Source organism: Cyrtonyx montezumae, unplaced genomic scaffold, assembly GCF_038088225.1.
Source record: "Cyrtonyx montezumae isolate F1298 unplaced genomic scaffold, pur_monq_1.0 scaffold_14, whole genome shotgun sequence".
Taxonomy (NCBI): domain Eukaryota; kingdom Metazoa; phylum Chordata; class Aves; order Galliformes; family Odontophoridae; genus Cyrtonyx; species Cyrtonyx montezumae.
In genome coordinates, this window is record NW_027071870.1 from 14,916,292 (window position 1) to 14,941,755 (window position 25,464).

A 25,464-nucleotide genomic window follows, 5' to 3' on the forward strand; every position below is an offset into this window, starting at 1 on the left:
CAACCCAAGCCATTCTGTGACTGTGAGTGCTGGTGGCTCAGTCCTTCCATGCAGGCTTTCCCATTGGCAACACTGGTGCCGAGCACGGACGTGGTGTCGTGCTGGAGGTGTTCCTCTTTAGCACAGTGGGACCACGCTCACCTCTAACGAAACCGTGCACAGCGGTTCTCCTCATCAGAATTTCCACACAGATCCGGGTGCAGGGCACACAGCTGAAACGTGCGTGCAGAAAGTTGCTCAGCAGGTGGGGAAGGAAATGGCATTTCGGGTTCGCGAGCGCTGCGGTCCCTCCGACAGCGAATTACGGGCTGCCCTCCGCTTCGGCAGCGCGGGGACTGCAGACCTACTTCCAGGGAGCGCTGTCGGGATAAATAAACGGCAAAGCACACCGAGATCCCCAGCCTGTATCCGCGGCGGATGCTCGAAGGGCGGAGAGCCGCGGAGGAGCGGCGAGCGGGCGCCGAACGCGAGCGCAGCCCCGCGGAGCCCGCCCCGCACCCGAGCGCACTGCGCCCCGCGGAGCGCCCGGAGCCGCCGTGCGTGGCGCGCCCCCTGGGGGCCGCGGGCGGGGGCGCGGTCACGTGGATGTGACAGCGGCGCTGTGCCCGGCTGGCAGCAGTCGCGGCAGCGGCACCGCAGCGCCAGGCGCCGCCGCCAGCCCGAGGCGGGCGGGGAGCAGCGGGCCGGGGCGCGGCGAACCGGCGGGCAGAGCCGCGGGGCCGGGGGGGTGGGGGGGGGAGGCGGCGGCGGGCCGGGCGCGGCGGGAACCGATGCGGAGCGATCGCGAGCGGGCGGCGGGAGCGGCCATGGCGGGGCCCCGCTGAAGGAAGCGGCGAGGGAGGAGGAGGAGGAGGAGGAGGAGAGGGGAGGAGAGGAGAAATCTCCGCATTCCCTCCCTCCGCGCCCCGTCCCCAGCGCGGACCGCCTCCCCCGTGCATGCCCCGCTGAGGCGGCGGCGGAGGACTTTGGCATCCGGCGCGGCCCCGCCGTTCTCCGTCGCCCCTTTTCTGCTGCGAACAAAGGGGGAGAGCGGGAGGAGGGCAGAGCCCATCTCCGCGGCGCGAGCATGGCGGACCGCAGCCTCGAGAGCGTGTCGCTGCCCCTGGAGGTGCGGGCCCGGCTGGCCGAGCTGGAGCTGGAGCTCTCCGAAGGTAAAGGGGCGGCTCCCCGCGTTCGCCCCGTCCCTGCCCGCCGCGGGGGGCTCGGGCGGCTCCGTTCCACGCGGGAGCGCCGCGGCGGAGGTGGGAGCGGGGACTGCGGGGACCGCGCGGCGGTGCGCGGCCGATCCCGGGGGGATGGAGCGGTCCCGGGGGCTGCGAGTGCCGCCGGGAAAAGGCGCTCGGAGCGGGATCCGCGGTGCCGCGGGTTGGGCTGCGAGGGGACGGCACCGAGCCCGCGCGCGCGTGTCGGCGGTACCGAAAAGCTCCGCGAGAAGGTCATCTTCACAATGCATATGTGTTTTGGCATCTTTTTTTTTTTTTTTCCTTCCCCTCCCCGCTCGATCGCGAGCTCGCGGCGCCGCTGGGAAGCTCTCCTGCGGCTGCCGGGCCCGCAGCCCCCGAGCCGTGGCTGCTGTGCCTTTCCATAAAGGACCGATCCCAGCTCTCATCCGCACGGACGGAGCTGCAGCGCATCGCCGCGCGTCGCTCCGCGGATGCCGGGAGCGATGGGTGCGCGGAGCCGCGTTCCTCCTGCCCGGCTCGGTAACGGTTCGCGGTGTGCCCAGGCCCGTTCCGTCGGCGGGGAGGTGCCGCCGCTGACATTGTGCTTAACGCTTTGAGGGCGAAAAGCGAGCTGCTGAGCTGCTTGGGGTTCCGCTTCTCTGTTAGCACCACCCGCCTCTCCCCTCAAAACCCTATGGAAGAGCAGTGAACGGCGGTGTGGCCTTTTGTGGGGTGCTGCTGAGCGCTGGGAGGGACAGCAGCGCATACCTCGTGTCTTTGCTTTATGCTTTTTGGTGTTGGGCGTATGACTGACTGCGTGCCAGGTGGTTAAACCGAGAAGACCCAAACCAAACCCACTGAAATGGGTCAGAATTTTGCTAATTCGGTGTGCTGTTGCTGCAAGCGTAGCCCAGAAAGGTTCTGAGGAGGTGGGATGTGGTTGGGCATCTGTATCTGCACTGCTGGAGCTTCTCTGGAGCTGGAATGAGTTTACCTCTCTCTGACTGTGTCTTTCCCTCTGTGCCGCCGTTGCTGCACCCAGGGGATGGCCCGGCTCATGTTCTCTGCCTGTGATAGCCCAGAGCAGGAGTGGTTGGAGCAGGGATGGGGTACAGGAAGAGCTGGAGTCCCCTTTTCTCACCTTTCCCCCAGGTTGTTCTTGGTGTGCTCTGAGTCAAGCACATAGCTGTGCTCTGTGCCTGAGGAAATTCAGTCTTCTGTTGGTTGAAGCACCGAACTGTAGCCACAGATGTTGCAAATTGGTGCCTGTTCCCCAAAACAATGACTACTACAATGTAGTAGGTTCAGTACAGATTTTGTTTGCTGTGGAGAACAGGCCATAGTCTGGCCATACTAACCCAGAGTTAAATGACTTTGAAGGCTATTCTGTGCATTTTTAGGCCCTGAATGTCCAGCCCTTTGTACATGTGCTTAACCTGACCAGTGTGAGGCCTCCCGCTGGTGTCAGAAGTGCACACAGACTGCAAGATGCTCCAGCATGAGCAGAAATGTCATCAGGACAGAGGCTTAATGTGTGTGGTGCTCCTGGTGTGCCGAGATGTCCCTGCTGCCTTCTCGAGTCAAGCAGCGGTTGGAGGGAGCAGATGGGTGACCATGCACTGAGCTGAGCCATGGGCCTCCCTGATAGCACTGGAAGTGATGTGTCTGCCTTGTGAACCCTTTGAAAGTGCTGTCCTGAATCAAATGTGCTGGGAGAATGTTTTTAAAATGCTGAATGTCTGAAGTGGTGTGCTGTATTTCTGTGTGACCGCAAGTGTTGCAGATACCAAAGCAACCTTGTTCTTGGGTGCCAAAAACTTTTATGGGCAGAGATGACTCAGAAGCAGCTTCTAAAGGAAACCCACTGCCTTGTGAAAGAGAGAGGGGAGCAGTGGCTGGGTTACTGCAGCACAGCTTGGTGGCCAGGAGCTTAGTCTGTCTCCTGCCAAGGTCCTGTACCTGCCCTGTGCCCTAGTGTAGGCCCTGGATTGGGCCAGTTGCACACAGGTGCTGAAATTGTACACTCTGCTGACAGTCATTACATATATAAACTTGATCATGGTGGTTTTTTTTCCTATGTAGCCAAATTCTGGTTTCCTTATTCAGTTGTGCACCGGGCAGTTTCGCAGCAGTGATGCTGTCAGCAAAAGCTCATGCAGTGGCTGCTGGATGGGTAGCATGTGCTTTTTAGAGATTAGGGCAGAGTGCCTTTTTTGTGGGCATTTGGGCATTTGTGTGCTGCTCACTGGTTTGGAGAGGAGTTAGAAAGATGTTTACTTTGTGTTCTGCTGAAATGCTTTCTGTGGCACTTCTAAACCATTGGTTATTGTGGGCAAGCCACATGCCTTTTACCTCCCTTTTGTTGTGGTCTGAATGTGCTTTTTTTGTTTGAAACATAGCTATTTAAAATGTACTATGGATGCAAATTAGGATAACCCTTCTAGATTTTGTTAGCTTCATTTCTGTGATTTCGAGGCTGAAGATCAGTTAAGAGTCAGAAATGTTTTGCAGCGTCCTCAGAGCGCGTGTGCCTGTAGCCTCTCCCGTGTGGGAGAGTGAATTATGTCGGTAGCCTGGCACTTTGATGAGTGAGTGCTGAAAATGGCTTTCAAGTTTATGTGTTGGTATGTAATTTTATGTTCAGCTTCAGGCAGCAATGGCACACTTCTGTATGGTGTTTTCACTTCATTTTGGGAGCGGAAAGTGCCTTTGTGTTGATAAAAATGTAGAGATGCAGCAGCACTTGAAATTGGTTAAGAGTATTAGAAGTAAGCTGTGGAATCTTCCTCATCCAGCCAGATACTCAGAAGAGATTTGTTTTGCTGTGCTTGACTGAATGTGTCTAAGGCTGGCATGTTGCATACGTGTTTTTTGACACTCTGTAGTAGTTTCCACTGAGCGTACTGATGCTTGCAATGCTCCAAACTGCAGCCTTTCTAGGCTGATGCAATCAGAGTGTCACTCTGCAGTCGTTCTTCGGGCTGCTTAGAATTTTACGAGGCTTTAGTTTTCTGACTATGTATAAAATCGTACTGGATGGAAATAGATGAATCATCTCGGTTTTTTAGAATAGCTTGGGGGTTGTTAACTGGAGAGCTCATTTAATAAAACCAGAAGTCTTAAAAAAATAAGGACAACATACTTTTAAAAAACGTAATTTTACAGCCCCTTCATTCTTAAAAACTCTTACGAATTAAAAAAATAATTTAAAAAAGGCCCAAAAATACTTTCCTCATTTCCCCCTCAGCTTAAAGGTGCACGGGGTTATATTGCTCTTCCAATTACTTCCCGAGGCAGAAATAATTGGGAAAAGATGCTCTGTATTCCTTCCAGTATTGTATCCAAGTGTCAGAAAAAATAGCTGAAACAGTTAAAAGAGCCACAGACGCTACATGGAAAATGTGAAAAACATCCTGTTCTGAGCTGTTCTACACATATTCTGTTCTATATGTCCAGTCCTCTTTCGTTTTAAATGTACAAGGCATAGGAGGTTTTGTTAGATTTGAGCTCTTCTCCGAAGAGTACTTTCAAAACGTTATCAGTGGTCTTTAACGAATGGTTACTTACTGAAGGCACTGGACCTGAACTCAGTGAATTTGTTTGGTCCTCAGCTTGCCTTGTATCTGCTGTCTTGGCAATATGCATTAGTATTGTTTGGGTTGATTGGGTCACTGTCTGGTCAGGTTTAATATGTATAATTTGAAGGTCTATCTTCTGTTGGTGTCTGTTACTATACAATGCCCCCTTCTGATGGAGCAAGTGGAGCCCCTGCCATGCAGAACAGTACTGTCAGTGAAAGGGCCGCTGCACTCAGGAGGAAGATATGGTTGGCAGCCTCTTGTGTGGAGGGCAATCCGTGCAAATCTGCACATCTGTATGTAGTCAGTGGATCAGGGCAAGAGATCTGCAGTTTGCTCGTATAGATACTACATCTGCTTGCTCTTCACCCACGGAGAGGTATTAGAGTGTGAAAATGTCAGTAACACAAAGGCATCCTTTAAAATTCACTCCTTGAGTGATAGCGCCCTGCTGAGCAAGTGGGTGCAACCTGCACAGTGACAAAGGGCTCATACTGTCTGAGTTTGGGTGAGAAGTGAGCTAAGAAATTCAGTACTCACATGTACGGACTGTTGGCTGTTTTGAGTCATTAGGGCACAGCTGGCTCGTGTTTTCAGTTCAGTCACAGACTCAAAGGATAAAATGCTGAAATCCTCACATTAGATACTAGACCTAAGGCTTTAAGAAAATGTACCAATTACCATGAGAATTGTGATAAAATCAAGAGTGATAGCAACAGGGGCTTTTCTTCCTCCATGAGAGGAAGCTCCTCTCATCAGCTGTTTTGTTTCTTGGATGGTGCTCACATATGAGGGATAGTTGTTTGATCTGTTTTAAAAACAGATTAAATTCACTCATGAGTTAATAACAATTTGCATTTAAAGGCACTGAAGTCATTTTTTATTTAATCTACCTACTTCATTTTACTTAAGGGCTTTTAATGGATACTGTAGTGTCAAAAGGATTTGGTGTCACTCATTCAGCTGAAGTACATTGTAGTGCCTTGTAAAATAGACTATGCAAATCTCCAGGATGTTCCCAGAAGAACTGTCCTGAAGGCATGCTGTAAATATACCTTTATTGCAAGCTGATGTTGAGCAGCATTGGTGCCCAAGGGTTACACTTAATAGATGGTTCGAATGATCTTTACTGTATTACACAACAGACGTACTTGAACAACTTCTTCCAAGGATGTGTGAAAATTGCCAGTGGGGCGTCAGTTTTATAGGCAAAACAGGCAGTAAGCAATGCATTTACAACAGGAACATGCGTAATAAGGAGCTTCAGGGAGTGTCTATCTGCTGGTGCTGCACAGCAGAGAGAGCAGAAGCCTCATGCTGCTTCTCCTTGCCAAAGCAACGGCTCAGTGTGTACATCTGATTGTTAGTCACCGTGCTGTTCTTCTCTAGGAGGATATTGACCTGCCTGTTATTCCGTTATGGGGGGAATGCTGTCACTTTGGTTTGAATAGTCTTTATTCTAGCAAAGCAGGTATTCTTTCATATTGGAAAAAAAAAATAGGTTTGGAAAAAAATCCTTTGTGTTCAGTTTTTCTCAGGACAAAATATTTTCCCGGTGCACAAAAGGCAGATGTAATGAGCTAATTTGTGATGAAGGATTTTGACTGGGAGAGGAGAGCAGCAGAAAGATCAATGTTTCTCTAAGGGGACATCGATAGACTTATTTCGGTTTTCATATCTCGGAATGGATGTTTGTGGTGTGATACAGAGAATCCTAAATGTACCGTAGCTTTTCTATGCTTAGAAGTGCACTGCCCACATTTTAATTTTTTAAGAGGCTATTTGTATAAAGCATCACGCAGGACATATAATTTTTTAAAAAGAACTGCTTTAATTCCCCAGCAACTGTGAGGCAAGATGACTCACTGCAGTGCAAGAATTCACCACAGCACATAACAGATTTGACACAAACTCTTAATCCGTTTAAAATTATGCATGTATATTTCTCAACCTTCCCAGTGGGTGAGCTTCAATTTTGGCTGAGTCCTGACGATCCCATTCTGCCTTTTCTCTGCCCCCACCTCCTTTTTCTTCTTGAGATCCCACCTGCAGCCAGCAGTCAGCAGGCTGTGAAGTTGGCTGCTGTGGTGTTTCCATGGCTCTTAGCAGCATTTCCTGTTAAAGGTTGAGGATGGCCACTCTTTCTGTCCTGGATGGTGGTGCTGATATGTTCCAGAACATAGCTGCTCTCTGCAGTTATTCGTGGTCTTTCCTTGGGTTGCTGAACTAAACATTAAGAAAACCTGAAACTTCTTTCATGTAGCTCCACTTGGTGGAGTCACTTGTTTTAGACCTGTGTAAATTAATTGTTTTTTTTTTTTTCCAGTAATGTTAGCTACGATTTCTAATTGCTAGTATTATTGCTAGTGTAACTGTGAAACAAGCATAAAGCATAATGGTGACATAATATTCTTCTGCAATAAATAAGAGAACCTAGGAACACTGAAACCAATTCAGCTTGAGCCAGAGATGTTGGGAAGACCACGGCCATGCTCCGGTTGGAGGCTGTCAGAGCAGCCTGTGCATGGAGCCTGAGGGAAGGAGGACAGCATCCACATTGCTTGGTGTAGTCCCTTGGCTGAGGATCGGATCTGTTGCTGTTCTTGGCAGTTTGATAGACGTAGCAATCTGTTTGACATCTAACCCGTAATGTTCAGAGCTCTGTTAAGTGCCGGTGTGTATATCATTGTCACAGTGTTCTACAGCAAGAGCTAACGTTGTAGAGTATATGATGTCTTGTCTCAGTGGCCTCTTTTTAAGGATATCGTTTGTTAACTGGCTGGATGAATGAGAGAAACAATTCTTACATAGTATCTTGATAATTTGAATGGGAAGGAGGTATTTCCTGCGATTTTTGGAGGTGTGAAAGTGCTGTATGCTTTGCAAAGGCTGAACTAGAACTGTTAACAGGTCAGCTCTTAGGGTGTTTGAGGCAGTGCCTTCTCTTGAGGTACTGCTGAAAATACTGTTACTTTTATGGGAAATAGAAGTGAGTATTAAGTCTTGTGTTTGTCCATACCTCCAAATTAACCAGAAGATCTGACATTTATTTCTTCATTTAAATCTATTTAAATCTAGGCTTGATATGTGTTGCGATATAAATACATACACACACATATATATGGTAAGTCCGGTCTGGTAGGAGCTGCTCAGAAGCCAGGAAGGTGTTTTGTAACTCTGTGACAAATACTGAAGCGTGGGTACTGAAGCCTGATGTTTCACAGGTAGGCTGCTGCTTGAAGGTCTGCCTAGATTATTGAAGTTTCAAAGGTTTTTGGTTGGTTTGGCGATCTGAGCAAAGTGTACTGAGGGTCTTTTTCCTGGTGTGTGGATGTCTGTGTGCCCATAAACATCCAGGCAAGACAAAGAGGCTCTGGCAGCAGCCTTCTCACACAGCCAGGCCTGGAGGCACCCTGGGGCTGGACCATCCACTTTGTGTGGCCCCTCTGGATGAAACACAGCACCAGCAGGATAGCTACAGGATACTGCATCCATTGCCATTTAATGGAAAAATGGACCCAGCTGATGATCAGGATCCTAGTAGAATTTTGCATGCCTTATCTCTCTAATCCTTGTAGAAAGAAATGTTACCCAAATGCAAAAACAAATAAAATGGCATGGTGGTGATGTGAGCAGCTCTGCTTTGTTGAAGAATCTTGAAATGGAAATTGCATTTCTAACGCTAGGCTCATTTGACAGATGCCTGAGGATGAACAAACGGCAGTTAAATAAAAATGCAGAGATGACCCAATCCTTTCCTTAATGACAGTGGCAAACCCCTCTGCTGATTTCTCAGGAAGATCCCAATTTCACTTGCTGTATATGTTTTGGTTAAAAAAATGAAAGTGTTATTTTGAAGGTGGTGTATTTTTGTGTCTGTGTGTTGTGAAAGGAGGGGTTGGCTTTCCAGGGGGGAAAATTGACAAAATATTGTTGGACTTCAGAGTGGTTTTTACTTGAAAGAGAGCAAATTAATAGATTTAATTGGCTCTACTTCTAATCAGCTCCACGTTGTAATGGAGAAAGTTGGTTTTTTTTGTTGGAGTAACAGCAATGGGAATAGCAGAAATTAAATTTTCTGATTCATTTTCTTAAAAGATGAAAAACTGTCTTGCAATCTGTATTCATAAATATTATACTGCTAATGCAATTGAACATTCCAGTCCCAAGATTCCATTTCTGTCTTTTACAAGCTCTGAGTTCAGTGATACAAGTATTCATATCACAGACTTTGAGATGATAAAACAGTTAAGAAGAGATATGTAGGACGGAGGGAATTGAAGCAGTCCTAATGAACCTTGTTAACCAGGAGAAAGTTGGCGTGTTTATCTGGGTTACTTGACAAACCTTGTGTTGGGGAAGGAAGAGTATTTTCTGATAGTGGGAAGTTGTTTATGTTAGCGCTTCAAAACATGAGAAGAACCAGCTCCCGGGAAAGGAAATTAGACAAATTCAGATTGGAGATAAGACAGAAAGTATTAGTGGGGCTAGATAAACATTGAAACACATATAAAAGAAGACTCAATGGCTTTATAAAGTACACTTGATATAAGACTCCTTCCTAAGAAATAGTGAGTGTAAGAACTATGCACGTGTAGATAAATTCATCAACCACTGAATCTACTCCTGACCAGAAATGCAGTGCAATTGGGACTTCCATAATGGCATTTTGTAGAAGTTTAGTCCAGTATTAGGAACTGTACTTTCCTGGTAACTTGAAAGAACGCAGCACTTGAGAATTTCAGATTTTGTATGCTTTCAGTAGCAAAGATTTGACCTTTACTTGCAGTAGTAATTTTAACAAATCAATATCGAACCCCATAGAGATGTAAATAAATCACAGTTTGAGGGGATCTCACATGTAGTCACTGTATTAATACTTGCTTCCATATGGGCTACTTATGTTTTCTACCTAAGCATGAAGTGGCAGAACAATAACATTTTAAAAGGACCCTAAATATTGACTATGTGCAGCCTAATCATTGGCTTTTATGTAAAAGTATAGTACTTTTAAATAATTTAAATGATGAATAAGAAAGCAGTCAAGTCCTCTGAAGATTAACCTCTCATTCATCCTATTCCCTAATGGTTCAGGGACGTGAGGTACTCAACGATGAAATGAGCTGGGACAAGACAGCTAGTGTACTGTTTTCCTGGTTTAGTCATTTGTTTGGTTTTAGCTTGCATACAGTAGGTGTACATCTCGGTGTACTGGAAGCTTTTGTGTCTTTGTGCTGCCATTGGAAGGTCTGTGAAAACAGTTTGTTCATTCAGAGTTTCCCAAGGCAAGTCTGTTTGACCTCTGGAGGCCATCCCTTCTGGAGAACAGTGAAAGAGAAAGGCAGTCCCCTCCCGCTGAGCAGTGCAGAAGTTTGTCCTTTCTTCTTCTGTGTAGTAGAGGGAGGACATTTCCTACTTAGTCCACACGCTCTTTTTCTTCTTGATCACAGTGATGCCTGAGCTGATATTCTCTGCTGATGGTACTTTGGAGAAGGCTGGTGCTCCTGGCAGGCCTGGTAGTCCTCCTTCAGCTCTGAAGGGCAGTGTGCGAGCTGCTTGTTGCTCCGCAGAGCGTGCAGTCACTCTGTAGTGAATGAATGATGAAGCCATGGGGGATGCCTTCACCCAGAGACAGGCACAGTGATGTTAAACTTTGTCATTGACTACCGATCCACTTGAGACATTTGGTAGCTTCTGGTACCTCAGTCCATAACATTTTTCTGTCTGTAGTACTCCTGTAGAACAACAAATGCAGGAAGACTGGGCTTCTTTCCTTTGGTACAGGTTTCTCTGTCCTGGGAGTGCTCTAGTTTAGTTCATGCATCAGCTCTTTGTACTTTTTTGTCCAGGACCTCTGTGCTTCTGAGCCATAAAAGTCCTCTTGTTGGTTAGTGTTCTTTATTATTCCTAGGTGGTGATCTGGTTTTTCCAACCAGCAGAATGCTTTTTTGTTTATTTTGATAGGAAAGTGTAACCTACAGCGTTAGGTCTAACTTACATAAATTGCATATTTATATTGCCTCCTTTGTACTTTGTCTGTTTGTTATTATAATTAGTTAATTCTGCTAAGTAATAAATGCAATTTCAGACTTTATTCCTTAACTGTTCTGCTTGTGGATATATTAAAAATAACTCCAGGCCTCATATACCAACAGATTCCACTGCTTTTTTGGTAAAATGAATATCTAGGACTAAGTTAGACTGCAACTGGGGAGAAAAAAGCCAACTGTACTTAACAGATGTTTTTGTTTTGTTTTAATATGAAGAACTTGTTGATCTGAATTTTCTGTCTTTTTACTTCTGTTGTAGACCTTCTGTAACTGAGGTGCTCAAAGAAGTCCCTCCCCATACTTCTGTGTAGATTTAAGGAAGTTTTGCTGGCATTGATGTTGTGGAAGAAAATAATATGAAAATGGTGGTTGATAGATGAGGCATGTCTGTTATTTAAGTAAATAAGTAAACAAGCAAATAAATGATACACTGAAAAAATTGCTCAGAAAGGCACATTAGGATTGAGAGAATAAAGCACCTAAGTAACCGCTTAAACACCACGACATCTGTTTTTCTCCAGACTCTTTATGAAAACACTTTATGATGGTTGTCATGGGTGGGTCACCATCCTTCTTCATCTCTGCATTCCACTCTTGAGCCCAGCACATGGGTAGTGCAGTCGTACTGCCCAGAGCTGGGATCACACGGATTTGTACTGAGATACAACGAGGACTGCAACAGAAATTACCATTGAGGTCATGTTGTAAGTCTCCTCGAAAGAGAAGTATAGCATTACACTCAATGTAAAAGCAGAACTTTCATTCCTAGGGGCTTAAATAAGGAGGGAGTTTGAGACCTGCCAGAAGAAATTCTTGTATTTATTTTTTCCCTCAGACTGAAGTCCAGTTTACCTAAAAATAAATGGCAAATGATGTTGGCATCAGGACTGCACTGCTGGGTATACTTCCCCTTAAAGCTATGCCTGCAAACAGTCAGAAACAATCTGTGATATTTAAGGATCTGTGATCGGGTGTGTGTTAGAGGAACAACCTGACAGACACTCCCTGTGTCTGGTCCTTCCTGCTACTAAGAGAACACTGCATTTCAGGCAGACTACTCGCATAGATGGAGCAGCAGGCAAAACGTACTCCCTCTGGGAAAGTACAGATCACTCAGTGACTGGAAAACCAGTCCTTATTTTCAGAAGGTGTTACTATTTCCTGGAAGCTACTGCGATCACAAAAGCTCCTTAGCACTTCTGGCACTCTGTCAAAGATGGTGCGTGGTCAGTGTTACCTTCTCCTATGTGACAGGGAGAAGGCCAGGCTGTGGTGTTCCTTTGGCTTTAATTTTTTTCTTTGCCTTCACCTCTATGCACTTTTTCCTCCGCATTGTTTCCTTGAAATCTGATTTCTGGGGTTTCTCTCCAGAGCATTCTTGCCCTAGTATTGCAGACCATGGTAAGTCAGCCATCCCCACCCATTGTACTTCAGCTCCATGAGCAGAATTCCCTCGTTGCCTGTTTGTCTGCCAGCGCTCCCAAACAGCAGGCTTTCATGCAGGAGCATAGTGTAGATAGTTCATGTTATGCCCTTTTGCAATAACCTTTTTTTTCTATGTGGAAGAATGCTCATGAGACATGTCAGACCAAAATTGAATTCTTTATTCTTCAGTTGATTAAAACTTGACTTGGAGTAACAAACTCATGAACCTGATTGTAATGATGCTTGGCTAAAGTATGTTTGTTCTGCTCATCATGATCTTTATTTGCTTTCTTGTTGCTGTTACAACTTTTTAATTCTACTTTATATTTGCTTAGAGCCAAATTAGGACATTGTACACTCAGTCTGAGATATTTATAGAGAAAGGTGCATCTTAAATTTCCTGAAATCTGATCTGGAGTTGTGCCATCAATTTTCCATCTGAAAATGCATTGATAGTATCACCATGCAGTGTTTTTTTTTTCTTTTTTTCTTTTTTTCTTCTTTTTTCTTCTTTTTATTCATGTGAAACCCACACTAAATAAAAATACAGCTTATGTAGCCCAAAATTAAAAGGGAACTACCTGCAAAGAGCCTGCAATGCTTTCTATGTGGTAAAAGCCATTTAAGTTGTTCAGGCATCAAGTATGGTTTAGAAACTATCTTCACATCATCTTTGCATATGCATGAGTACACCTGTTATATAAGCAGTGGAAAGCACTGAGATTCATCCTGTCCTGTGCCGCTGCTAGCAGGGTGAGGAAAAACAAGATCATTTGTCAGTTTAAGTCCTTTAAAACCAAAATGGAGCCTTATCTCTCTAATAGCCCAACACCAGAGAAAGATTCTGTTTGTGTTCAGCAGGGCTGTATACGTGTGTCTGTCAGCGGCTGAGTTACTGCTCTGGGTTCTGTATAAAGCTTCCTGCTTCTGCCCTGCCCAACACTGCTGTTTAGCATGGTGTGCCACCTGCAGCATGGCTACAAACTGTCTCTGAAATGCTGGAGTGTGTCTTCTTTCACATGTTCATATGAAAAAGAAGAGACAAATAAAGGGCCTTCTGCATGGCTTGTATTAACTTCCTAGCTATTGGACTCAGTGCCAGCTGAGGCTGAGTCATGTTACTTGCATGTGTTTTCAAGCATGGCCTATATTAAGGGAAGAATTGGGGGTTATATAATTGCTGTATCCCACACCTCTTCTCTGTTCAGTGCAAGTGTTCTGCTCAGTTGAGACTTCTGTACTAATGTGAGCACCCACAGAATGCAGCTCCCTGCATAGCCTGAGCTGAGGCTGTTAGTGGTGTGGATGGAGCTGGTTTCTGAAAGCCCCATGCAGTGTCTCAGCTGCCTCACTGCTGTTTGGGGGTGGATCAGGTGGATTGTTGTTCTAGTAGTGCTTGGATTTAACAGTAAACAAACAAACTTCAAAAGAAACAACAGAAAATTGTGATTTATTTTTTTCTGATGAAGTTGCATTTTTATCTTTTTAAAGTTGGATCAGTCCAGCAACTTCCAGCATAGTGCAGCTCGGTAAACGGATCCTACTAAGAGCAGCAGTGTGAGCAGTACGGATGGAGGGAGGGATGAATGCATTGGGAAGGGATGTGCACAGAAAAATCTGAATCCTGTTTTGCTGCTGAATAAAATATTCTATGTATCTATGCTGTTTGAGAACCTGTTTTACTCTACAAGTACTGGAGCAATGGCACAGGCTGCCCGCAGGCTTTGGGGTCCCCTCCTGTGAGGTCTCCCACATCCACCTGGACATGGGTGGCACCCTGCACTGAGTGCTCCTGCTGGGGCAGAATGGGGCACACGGGCCCAGAGCTCCCTGCCAACCTCAGCTGTTCTGTGTCACACCTCCAACGTTTCCACCTTTCAGTGAGTTTGCACTTCCGTTTACTTTTCTCCAGGATGTCACACCACGAGTGTTCCCCCCTGTGACATTTTAAGCCTTTTTCTGGCAGTTAGTGCCTGTTCTGCTGGCTCCTCAGCTGAGATCCTCTGTGGCACCGTATTTTTAAATTTCAGTTATAATGATGCTACATGCACAGTGACAGTCAACCAAAGCGTGCACTGTGAGAGGAGAAGCACAATGCATTGAACATAGATTTGATTTTGAAGCCATTTCTCTTCGTGTTTCTGTTACAGTCCGAACTTGATCGGGTGGTAAATTTACATCTTATGTAAATGATCTGTAATTCAGGCGTGGGTAAGGCTGCTTGTGATGATTTTAATGGTGTCATTATCATCATCATTCAGGTGTATGACTGTCAGTGGAATGATTCCTGGTGTTTACCTGTATGTGGGAAGTGTATGTCTGTTTATATCTCTGGAAGAATAGCTCCTCTGGTTCTTTCTGGATTAGGAAAAATGCCCAGATCTCAGTGGCTTTGAAAATCAGTTTGCTTGATTACTTATTAATACCAATTTTATGTATGAAAATACCTTGAGAGTTGTTGAGCTCATTTATTGTTTTTATTTTTGAGATCCTTTATAATTTTATTGAAATTTATATTAAGAGTTGTTTGCCACTGGAATCACTCAGTTAAATATTGCATCTGGTTTTAAGCCAGTAATTGAGTAGTGAGCCCTCCAGCCCAAGCAGGAATGCAGTCTTCAAATACTTTAGCATTGTGGAAGCACCACAAGAAACCGTTGTCTGAAAGCTGTGAGGTGGCTGCGGTCCTCAGCTGGGTGTTGGTCCTTGTGCTGCTAGCTGTTCTCCAGCCACCAGGTTTCTCTTCCTCAGTGGAAGGGATGTATAAAGAGAGAAGGGTGATATTTTTGGGCTGTGAACACAGCTTTTAAATATGAAAGAGCTTCCATATTCACATCGTCTCCTGACTATTCAGTGAGCAGCTGGACATAGCTTTTGCAAAAGGAAGTTATGTAGGGTATGGTCCCAATTCAGCAAAGCATTTTAAGCATGTGCTTCAGTCTTGCTGACACTGACAGTTTAACTTAAACCCAACTGTCACAGATGGAGTGAGCATCTCTTTCTTGCATGGAAAAAGCAAATCTTTGGCATTTTCACTGTTGGCTTAAAGAACAGAGTCAGTATAAATGAAGGGATCAAAAGTATTTTTGGTACCAATGTGTAAAAAGCAAAATCTTAAAGCATCAATTAATTAATTTTTATGATGTTTTGGGATATATTTAGTGTTGCTAGGTCATTAGGTGGGTGACAGTGGAACAGCTCATATCTGCTTCTTATTTTGTGTATTTGTCTCTGAGATTTAAGAGATTCTGGGTGATGACTTTCTTCGTAAATGAAGAGAGGTCTGTAGGGGCTGGAAGGGACCTCCAGAGATCATCGAGTCCAACCCCCTGCCAAAGCAGCTTTCTAGCCCAGGTTGCACAGGGAGGTATCCAGGCGGGTCTTGAACATCTCCAGAGAAGGAGACTCCACCACCTCTCTGTGCAGCTGTGCCAGTGCTCCGTCACTGCACTGTGAAGAAGTTCCCATGCACATTTATATGGAACTTCCTGTGCTTCAGTTTGTGGCCATTCCCCTCATCCTATCACCACACACTGCTGAGAAGAGTCCAGCCTCTTCCCTTTGCCTCCTGCACCTTACATATTTATAGGCAAGGATCAGATCCCCTCTGAGTCTTCTTTTCTCAAGACTGAACAGACCCAGGTCTCTCATAAGAGAGGTGCTCCAGGCCCTTTATCATCTCTGTGGCCCTCTGCTTGACTCTTTCCAGGAGGTCCCTGTCATTTTTGTAGTGCGAAGCCCAGAACTGGACACCACATGAGTAATGCCGTGTGATCCCAAGATCTAACATGAGGCTGATGCAAGGCAGTGAGCTGCCAGCAGCCATGTGCCATGGAGCCAGCACAGCCACCTGTGCGTCCCAGGGCAGCTCCTGGTGCACTGCGCCAGCGTGGTCCAGTGACCATGAGGGAGTGAGGGGTTACAGCCGTTGGGTTCTGTCCTTAATAACAGCAGGTCTAGACAGCCCTTCTCTGAAAACACTCTGATGGTAAGTCTGTTTCTCTTTGCCTTTGCTGCTACATGGTAGCAGGGCAGGAAGAGGGCAGAAGCAGGGAGGGCCGAGCAAGGCTGGAACAGTTGGGTTTTCTTTTTGCCAGCATTGGCTTAATACGTGTGATTCATAGATCAAATTCTGTGAACACCAGCCAAGGACTGAAATACCTTTTTCCTGTTTACCCCGTTGGAGTCTGTAACTCAGGTGTGAAAAACTAGATCTAACCGGGCAGCTTTTCAAAGCCATTCTTTCATCTTCCTTTTAGCATCCATCATGTTGTTTTCTTCAGGAAACCTCTCATCTACTCAACTTGGTCTGAAGTATCACTGTTTTCCTATTGCATTTTGCTTCTTTGATCTGTTTGAAAATGTAATGGCTGCAAGGAGCTAGGTCCTTGTGTAAAATCTCACTCTGTTCCAGTCCTCCACCATGGCGTTTCACGTGCTTTGAACAGCAGAGCAGACTTTTGGGTTGAGAGGAAATGTCTGCAGAGCCTAGTGCAGTGTTCTTGTTTGCACCCGTCCCTGTGGTGTAAGGAGGGTGAAAGTGACTCTGCATGATGGAATAGCTAATATTTAGGGATAAAACCAGAAGTGGACAAGGCCTGCATATTCCATGTAAAAGCTAGTAGCTGGGTCAGATGTGATACATTAGAGAACCTAAAAATTAAGGTATGGAAGCATCTCTGGAGGCAGTGATTTACTTCTGCTGCTATGGAAGGAAGCTGCTTTATACATTATAAAACTCAGGTAGTACAACAACTTCATTATTTCTATCTGCTGTGTGTTGCTCTGCGTAGGTATATTTAAGGGTATAAAGGGATATGCACGTAGAGAAGATGGGGAAGGGAAAAGCACACACTGACTCCTCAAATGAGCAAACTTTCCCACTTAAGGGCATGGTATCTGCAGAAGCAGCTCCATAGCGATAGGCACGCCGGGTTACCCACATCCTGAGTCACAGACTGCTCTCTGCTTTGTGGATCAGAAGTGTGAGCCCCTTCCCCACAGTGCTTCCAATTCCTGAAATAACTGCTGAGGTCAAGAGGGACACGGGGCAGATGGCTGTCACTAGGAGGCCCTTTGGATCGAGGCAAAATATGGGGGGTTTCTCAATGTTCAGCCTCAACTGTTTGGCATGAGACAATAATTTTAATCTTATTCTGTTTATTACTTCTTGGTACTGTTTTGGCTTTTGTGCTGGCTTACGCTCTTTCTAATGAATCACCAAAGCTTTTGTTGTGATACGGACTTAACAAATATCTTTATTCCAATTGCTTCTGTGATGTGTATGTTTCTGCTCAGTCACATGAAGTGAATTACATGCTGCTGTTGCTGAATTTACAACAATGTCTTTTGGCTTGGAACAATTAATGGTAATAACCCTTAGTACATCAAAATAAACAGTGAATGAAGTAAAACTTTATTGTGCGTATTGTGAGGCTTATTTTAACACATTGTGCCTTTCCTGTTTCAGGATCCAGTGATCTCTGTAGGGATATTTTGTTACAAAATGCTCTGGCTCACACTGAACCAAATTTAAAACTGGAGAAAATTCAGACCCTTATAATTGGTGGGGAAAATAATGAGAGGAAAGTTCACTCTGGCAGACAGGGATGCAGATACAAAGTCTTTGGATGGAAGTGAAAGAGCTTTGAAATCCAAAGCTGGCTCAAAGACTTCTCAGCAGCATTAGGTGAAATCAGACTGCTGGGGAGGTGAATGCTGCTCCTGAACGAACCCCTTCCTCTGTCCTTGGGCAGCTGCTGTAAGCACATGCTCACACCTCCCTGCCAGCGACAGAAGCAGAGTTGGCTTTTGGGGGCCTGAGTGCAGGCAAATAAGCAGCAAAGCTGCAGTGGTTTTACCACCTGTATCAGTGGCTGCACAGGCAATCTGCTGACATCCAGGAGCATTTCTCCTGAGATGTCTCCAGGTGAATGTGTGCCCTTCAACTTACATCTCTGCCAAGATGTACATGGGTGGTCTGCCAGTATGCTCCAGACACTAGCAGTGTTGGGATTTCTTTTTTTTTAACTGAGATATTTCAGAGAATCGTAGGTTGATAGCTCCGTGAGTACTTGCTTCACGTCAGAAGAGTTCCCTAGCACCTGTAATCACACAGAAGGTGCTCCCAGTTACTCCTATCTCAGCCCTTAGATGCGTTGGATGAACTGCAGTGCTTGTCAGATGACCATCCTTTCCTGTGCTTGGGAAAAACTGTACTTCGATTCCACTTGATGTTTCCAGCAGTGATTCATCCTCAGGTCATAGATAAGGGTCTCATATTTAGGAAACTAATGCTGCATGTGGCTTCTTAAGGAAGTATTAATTTTGGATGTGATGTATTACTGACAAGGCTGAGGTTAATGTAACCTACTGTATTGAAGTTGGACTCCATTATACTTTAAGAGATGGAATCACTACTGTGGGAGCACCATGCTGCAACTGAAAACCAAGAGCTAGTGCTTTTCTTTCTTTAATATGTGTTGTAGAAGGTTCTGGGGGCATTTTATTGTGAAGTGTCTCATGCAAAACTGGCTGGACCGGAAATTGCAGAAAGATGTCCACATAGTAAAAATGTGTATCTGAGTACTGTTGCAACATTGGAAAAACAATCGTTTATATTTATTTTCCTTATGGAAGTGTAAAGGTACAAACGTAGTTTCATGGGACATATTATTTTTATTATGGGTTCAAGTCATACTTAAGTCAGTTGGAACTGAAACACGCAGTTGAAACTGGGCATAGACTTCGGGCTTAAATGGTTAGGGACTCTGCTGAATAGGGCTGTATTACAGACCCACAGCTAGAAGAGGAGAGAGCTTCTGCCTGGGCAGAACAAAAAGAAAGAGTGCCCTAACAGCCATAGAAGAAGCAAACTTGTGCCATAGAGGATTCAATGTGAAGAAGACTGAGACTGTGTAAGGCACCTCAGCCATTTGGGAGGCTGTGCTGGAGGCAGCATTGTGAATTCCAGTAGCTCTGAAGAGGACACAAAACCTGCTTTTGCAGCTCTTCTCTGTGATCTTTCCAGTAGTGATGTGGTATTGAGTTCTCCGGCCTCAAAGACTTTCACATCTGGAATAATTTTATTCATATTTTTAAAAGTCGTCTAAACAATATTTGATTATAATACTGTAATACTATACATTGCAAGAGAAGTTCTGAAGAATTAAAAAGCCTGAAGATCCTTAAAAATTTTCCTTTTATTGGGCTAAATATTCCCACTTTTATAGCTGGGTAAATAGCATTCTGGATGTAGCCATAACATTTAATAGGCAGGAACTGCAGTCTTAAAAACACATGGTTCTCCTTATTCCCTCTTGCCCTTTTTTCTATCTGGCACTGACAGTGAAGGAAAAAACAGTAATAATCTCCAGTGGACAACAGGAAAAATATAAAGTTGGAACACTTTTAGTAATGAAGCTACGAGCATCTGTTCTTCAGCACGAGAGGCTCAGTTTACCTTCGGACGTGTTCTGTTCCTTCGGGAATCTCTCAGTGTGGCATCTCCCCAGCTGCCTGCACGGACCCTTCTCTTGTGAGCAGACCTGGGGTGACCACAGGTATGTTCTGCTGCCCAGCTGTGTGAATTCTCCGTTGTGTGTGTTAATTAATGCTGTCGTTATTATGATGTCCTGTGGATTGAAGGACCTGGAGGCGCTCATTCACTCCTGCCATGGGGACAGTGGCATTTGTGGCTGTGTCAGAGGGGAATGGTGGCAGCTGGATCCCAGCTAGAATGAGCATGTCTCTGCAAATAACTTTACCAAAAAAGATGCAGCTAAATTGGGAATGTGTGACTTGGTGCTCCAAGATTTGTATGTGACTCTTCCACTCTCTACTTCAGAAATTTTGAAGCCCATCTCTAGTTTAAATACCATCAGGTGACAGTTTACACATCCACTGTCTCATTTCTGTTCCAGAGTTCAAGTTTGTGAGGTATGTGAGTGTTACACCTGATAAAACAACGCCTTAGACCACTTTCTCCCCAGTTTCTCATAGTTACGCTGTGCTGCGTAAAGCAAGAGTTGAGTCCATCTGCTGCCCTTCCTACGTGGGGTGTGTGCGTCTTTTTGTGTGTTGTGAAAGCAGTGCCTGGACCTCCAAGCACTCACTGCTCAGGGAGGGCTGGTGCCTTAGCCCACTTCACACCGTGGCTCTGCTCATGCGCTGCATATGGCCCGAACCCAACTGCCTCCTGTCAGCGGTGTGCTGCCTGCTGGCCCCTGAGCTGTAGCCAGGCGTTATCTGGGGCAGTGCTGGCTGTCATGGGCCTGAACTGTGTTAGGGAGAGTGCTCACTGCTGGGCACGATGTGGGGCAGCAGCAGCGCGTGACTCCGTGCACTGCCCAGTTGTGCTTCCCAGCACAGGGACAGCCTGAGTGCCTCAGCCGTGAATGGAAATGGCTGTTGTGGAACGGACAGCACAACTGAAGGCTTAAAACTGAAGCTTTTCCCAAAGAAAAGAATGTCAGTCAAAGAACACAAGCAAGCCTGGATTCTGTCCCACCTGTGGGGCTTTTGCTGTGCCCTTTGCTGTTCTTCTTTCCTAATGGGAAAGTAAATAAAGCACACATTTCCTTGAAGTTATCTGTTTGACAAAAGGTTAAGACAGTGGTAAATAGAACACTGCCTTGGGATGTGGAGGTTTCAGATGTTGGCATTCACACTTTCTGTTGCAAGAAAAAGGGTGAACATCCCTCTGGCTGTTGCTGCAGTCTCTGAGGAGTGCTGCGAGATGCAGAGTTCCTGAGCCTGTGGGGCTGGTGGTGTGGCATGGGCTGGCAGTGCAACGCGGAGCTGGTGGTGTGATGTGCAGCTGGTGGTGTGGCATAGTTTCCAAAATGAGCATTTGCTTTTCATCAGATGTGCTAATAAAACTTTGTTTTGTTAAGAGCCTTTGACATTCTGTACTTCGGTCATTTGTTTCTCTTTTTATTTTTATTTTTAATTTTTTTTCAACCACGAGCTGATGTCATCACGGGATCGTCCTTCCAATTTCTGAGCTATTGCTTTAGGTTGCATCATAATGTTAAAACTGCTTCAGATATCTGAGAAGACTAGGGAAATGACCCTTTAAAACCAAACTGTGTCAGTTTTAAGCAATGCAGATGCTGAAGCAAGCTGGATGAAGCCATTTGTGACTTCAGGGAGTAAATCTTTTGGGGAAACTACAATTTCCTTTTTTTCTCCCTTCTCATTTCTCTGAAACAGTCCCTTCAATCCAGATTCTTGCATGTTCATACTGTGTTTTTAAATTTTATTAGGACTCGGAATTTATTACTAAAGCACGAGAATTGCTTGTAGGAAAAACTGAGCCAGTCAGACCCCCGTGGGTAGTTTGAAATTGTGTTGGAAAAAAAAAAATCCCAAACAGCTTAAGGTAATTCAACTGTTGTGATACTATTTGCAAAACAGAGAGCAAACTGGGGGATTATTATAGTATAAATTATAGCACAAAGATATACTCGGATTTAGGAAGTTATTGAAGTGCTGTTGGATGGGTGACTGTCGATTCTGGGCTGCTCACCCCAGGATGTTGGGAGTGAGGCAGTGGCAGAGTTGCACAAACATTCTGGTGCTTCTGGTATGGCCACTTGTGTATGTTCATATTGATACATCTTTTCTGTTTGTCTTAAAAAAAAAAAAAAAAAAAGAAGGAGACATATCTTGCTTCCATTCTTATCTCAGGTTTACATGACTTGCTGTATTACTCGTTCCAGTTGCTCATGTTGAATCTCTCTGTGGACAAGTATATTTTTGGCTTGCTTTTGTCTTCTAAATGGATGCCACTTACTGCAACAATGTGCCTAATGGAGTATAATTCTGAGATCTGCAGTTTGGGGGGTTTAGTATTATAGATGTGTGGTTTCAGATATTATGGATATTTGTTTGCTTTTCATGAATTGTTACTGTTTGCTGTGTAAAATAATAAATAAAGTTAATAATTAACTGCAGTCTGCCAATAAAGTCACGGCTTTTTGCTTATGGCTGAGTGACAAAGTAAGCAGCCCGGCAGTGTACCCCCGAATTTTCCTTAATGCTCACAATCCTGGGTGGCTGCGATGCCCCTCGTGAGTTTTGCTGTGAACATCCCCCTGCCACTCCCATTGGCACAAACTGCCAAAAATTTAGCCTGGGTACACAAAAATGATGCAGCATTAAAATATGCCTTTGACACAGTGGCACATTTAACAACGGCGCGTACCTTGACGCTCACTTAGTGTTTCTCATTAATTCTTAGCAGCAACCATGTGTGTATATCAACCTGAAATAAAAGCAGCGGGCTGGCAGTGATGCAGGAAACACAAGTTGGTTAACTGGGCTTCATGTGCTTAGAGACAGTATGGTGAGATGACATAATTCTGAATTTCATTGTTAAATCACTTCGGTCTTGCAGAGGAATGTTCCTACCACATGTCAGTTTTCAATGGACAGTGTTTCTCTTTGTGTATGAAATAGTGCATTGTGTTGCAGAAAACAGTGCCACACAGTATCAGGCCAGAAATACCGAGGGAAAAATTCTTACTGACAGTCATGTTTTCCAGGCTTGTTCTGGGCAACGTTCTCTTGCTCCAAGTTAGCTATGTAAAGATCTGATGTGACACAATTTTCTATCATCTCCTTCTTATATATCTTACGGTGTTAAGTACGCATCCTGCCTGCTACGCTGTTATTTCTTCCTATTCCTATCACTGCTTACAGCACATCCACAAAGTAAATTCAGCTGTGTGCCACGTGCACCCAGAGCCACAGGATAACACGTCCATGCTCTGACGGTGGTACAGAGACCTTCCTGCAGCCCTGGGAGCAGCAGTGTGCTGTGCTCTGAGTGCTGGCCTGGCAGTCCCACCCATCTGGGAGCTGATGCCTTAGCAGCAGGTTTCAAGGGAGCAATCCTGAAGGTCTGGGCACATTGAAGCTCGTGTTCATTGGAGTTTCCTCTAAATCTTCATTAGTCAGAGGTGACTGGCTTGGGGATGGCTTGAATCTGCATGTTTCTTTTCTCATTTTCAGTTTAAAAAAGACTGTTAAATATGCGAACAACACGGATGTCCATGTTGTCATTTCCCACTCAGAAAGGAGAGTTTTGCACATGGTGCAGATCCCACAAGCGGTGCACATAGGAGCTCTGTGCTAGTGCAGGAGTCAGCTGGCTGAGATCCGCTGGAGGAGTGACACCTGGATGTGAGCAGAAAGCTGCTCAGAGAAGGGCCGTGTGCTGACATTAACGCTAGGCCATTTGTCATGGGTTTTGTTTGACGTGGAAGTGTTGATTCACTGACACGAGAGCCTGCTGCTCTAGAAGCACACCTTGGCCATACACAGGGGGAGGTCCATGTGGGAACACCTGTACTTATTTTCCGTCTTAACTGATTAAATATTGACATTAGAGGCTACAGCAATACTTCTGTTAAGTTACTGTTCTCCAAAAGACAAAGGTTTCACGTGTGTTTCCTTGCTAGGTGAAGCTACTTAGGCCTAGCAGGGAAATACCAAGAAATACCGAGGAGCCATTACTGGGAAGTTCTGGATCCTGCTGTGTTTCTCAGAAAATAGTTCCAGTAAGCTCTCAGTCTTCCTGGGCTCTCACTGACTGATTTCTTTCTTTCTTCTTCTTTTTTTTTTTTTTTTTTTTTTTGAGTATGTGCATTAATCTGGCTTCACCAATACTGTATGTGACAGTGCTACAAATAATTCCATCTCCTCCTCCAAAACCAAGGCAAGCAGATTTCTGCACATGGGGTGGGAGGGGACCTGTGTGTGTCACTGTTTGCTAGCAAGTGAGGCATTGTTCTTGATCTTGCACAGTGACCTATGGAAGTAAATCTTGTGTGCATCCTAAATAACCAGTGCAGTTACTTATAGCCTAGAGATGCAACAATCCTTTCTGGCCACCACTGCTGGGAAATAGCTTACACTGTGAAATACCATGCTTGTGTCTCTGCACCTTTTATGACTGTTGGCTTAAAATGTTTTGTGAAGAAACTGTTTGACCTTTAGATAATCTATCTGGTTCACATTTGGAATTTTGCTTGAAGAATAGAGAAGTATGGGGAAATCTTAATTGTCTTTTGACTTTACGTTGTGTTTATGCTCTTGGGAGCATCCTTGCTCTTGGTGAATGCAGGGCTCAGATGCTAGTGGGATGCAATGATGGAAATACAGTCACCTTTTCAGACAGGGTTTTGAGAGCACGTTTCTCCCAGGTTGAAACTTCTGAGTGAAGCCTGCCAAAGGCTCCATCCAATCCAGTGGACCTTGGGGCTGATCCCAGGAGTTTGGTGGGTGGCAGCAGAGAGGAATTGGTGTGAGCTGTGTCCCTCTCACTGCTGCTTGCACTGCAGCTTCTCTGGAAGGCATGCAGGGTGCTACAAGCACTGTAATGTGCATTTCCTAGCCCTCAGCCTATAAAGAAGTTACAGTAGAGATCTAGGATGGTTGAGACCAAGGCTTGCAAATGTGTTCTGCTGTTTTTTCTTTACTTAGAGTGCTGGTGGTATAATGTGTGCCTGTGCCACGTGTATACGTATGGTCAGTTAGAAGGAGTGCAGAATCTCTTGTAGAGAGGGAGGAAGCATTGATGAAAAGGTAGAATTATAGTGAACATGCCATAAACGTATCTGTTAGCTGTCTGTTCAAGGAAGCACCCTGTGTCAGGCTTGCAGTGTAGCCTGCCACTGTTTTCTATCTGTAATTGCAAAAGCAAATGGAGATGCTGCACTGCAATGCTTTGCATGCTGTGTGCTGCACTTAATTATATGAAATGAGTCACACTGAGATAATAGAAGCGGAGATGTAATAAAGGAGCAAACCTGCACTGCACTAGAGATTAGGACTGTATCCATAGGCAAAATGGGAATGGGAAATTCAGACTATTTCCTCATGCAAGGCTTTGCTTGGCACTGGAGTGGTCGCAGAAAGCTCAGAGTGTGTTTATTGGGTAGTTCTTAGCTTGTGCTGCTTTTAAAGACAGCGAGGGCAAAAGAGTTCATGTCTTGTGCAGCTCCTTATGGCCTTTTTTATTTGTTAGTTTCTCACATTCGGGAAACAAGGCTGTAAACAAAGCAGAGCTGTTCAAGAAGCACTCTAGATCCTTGCCAGCAGCAAGGTAGCTATTGCAACGTAAGGAGCACCTGGCTCTAACAGCAGAGCCCTCTCCTCTCTGCTCCTGGCTTCACCACACTTCTTTGCTTCCACTGACCATAGGCTGTGAGCTCCAGCAGGATGCTGCCAGCAGGCTGAAGC

At 45.3% G+C, this 25,464-nt stretch overlaps 1 protein-coding gene across 5 annotated transcripts in view; it reads left to right on the plus strand.

Annotated features, from left to right (window-relative positions):
- Window positions 1–871: 871 nt before the first annotated feature.
- DIP2C (disco interacting protein 2 homolog C) overlaps window positions 872–25,464 on the plus strand; it is a 283,812-nt gene continuing 259,219 nt past the window's right edge. For all 5 annotated transcript variants that reach the window (XM_065731518.1, XM_065731519.1, XM_065731520.1 and 2 more), the window contains exon 1: window positions 872–1,151. In XM_065731518.1, the coding sequence (XP_065587590.1) occupies window positions 1,067–1,151 (85 nt within the window). In that variant the 5' untranslated portion in view covers window positions 872–1,066. The remainder of the gene's footprint in view (window positions 1,152–25,464) is intronic.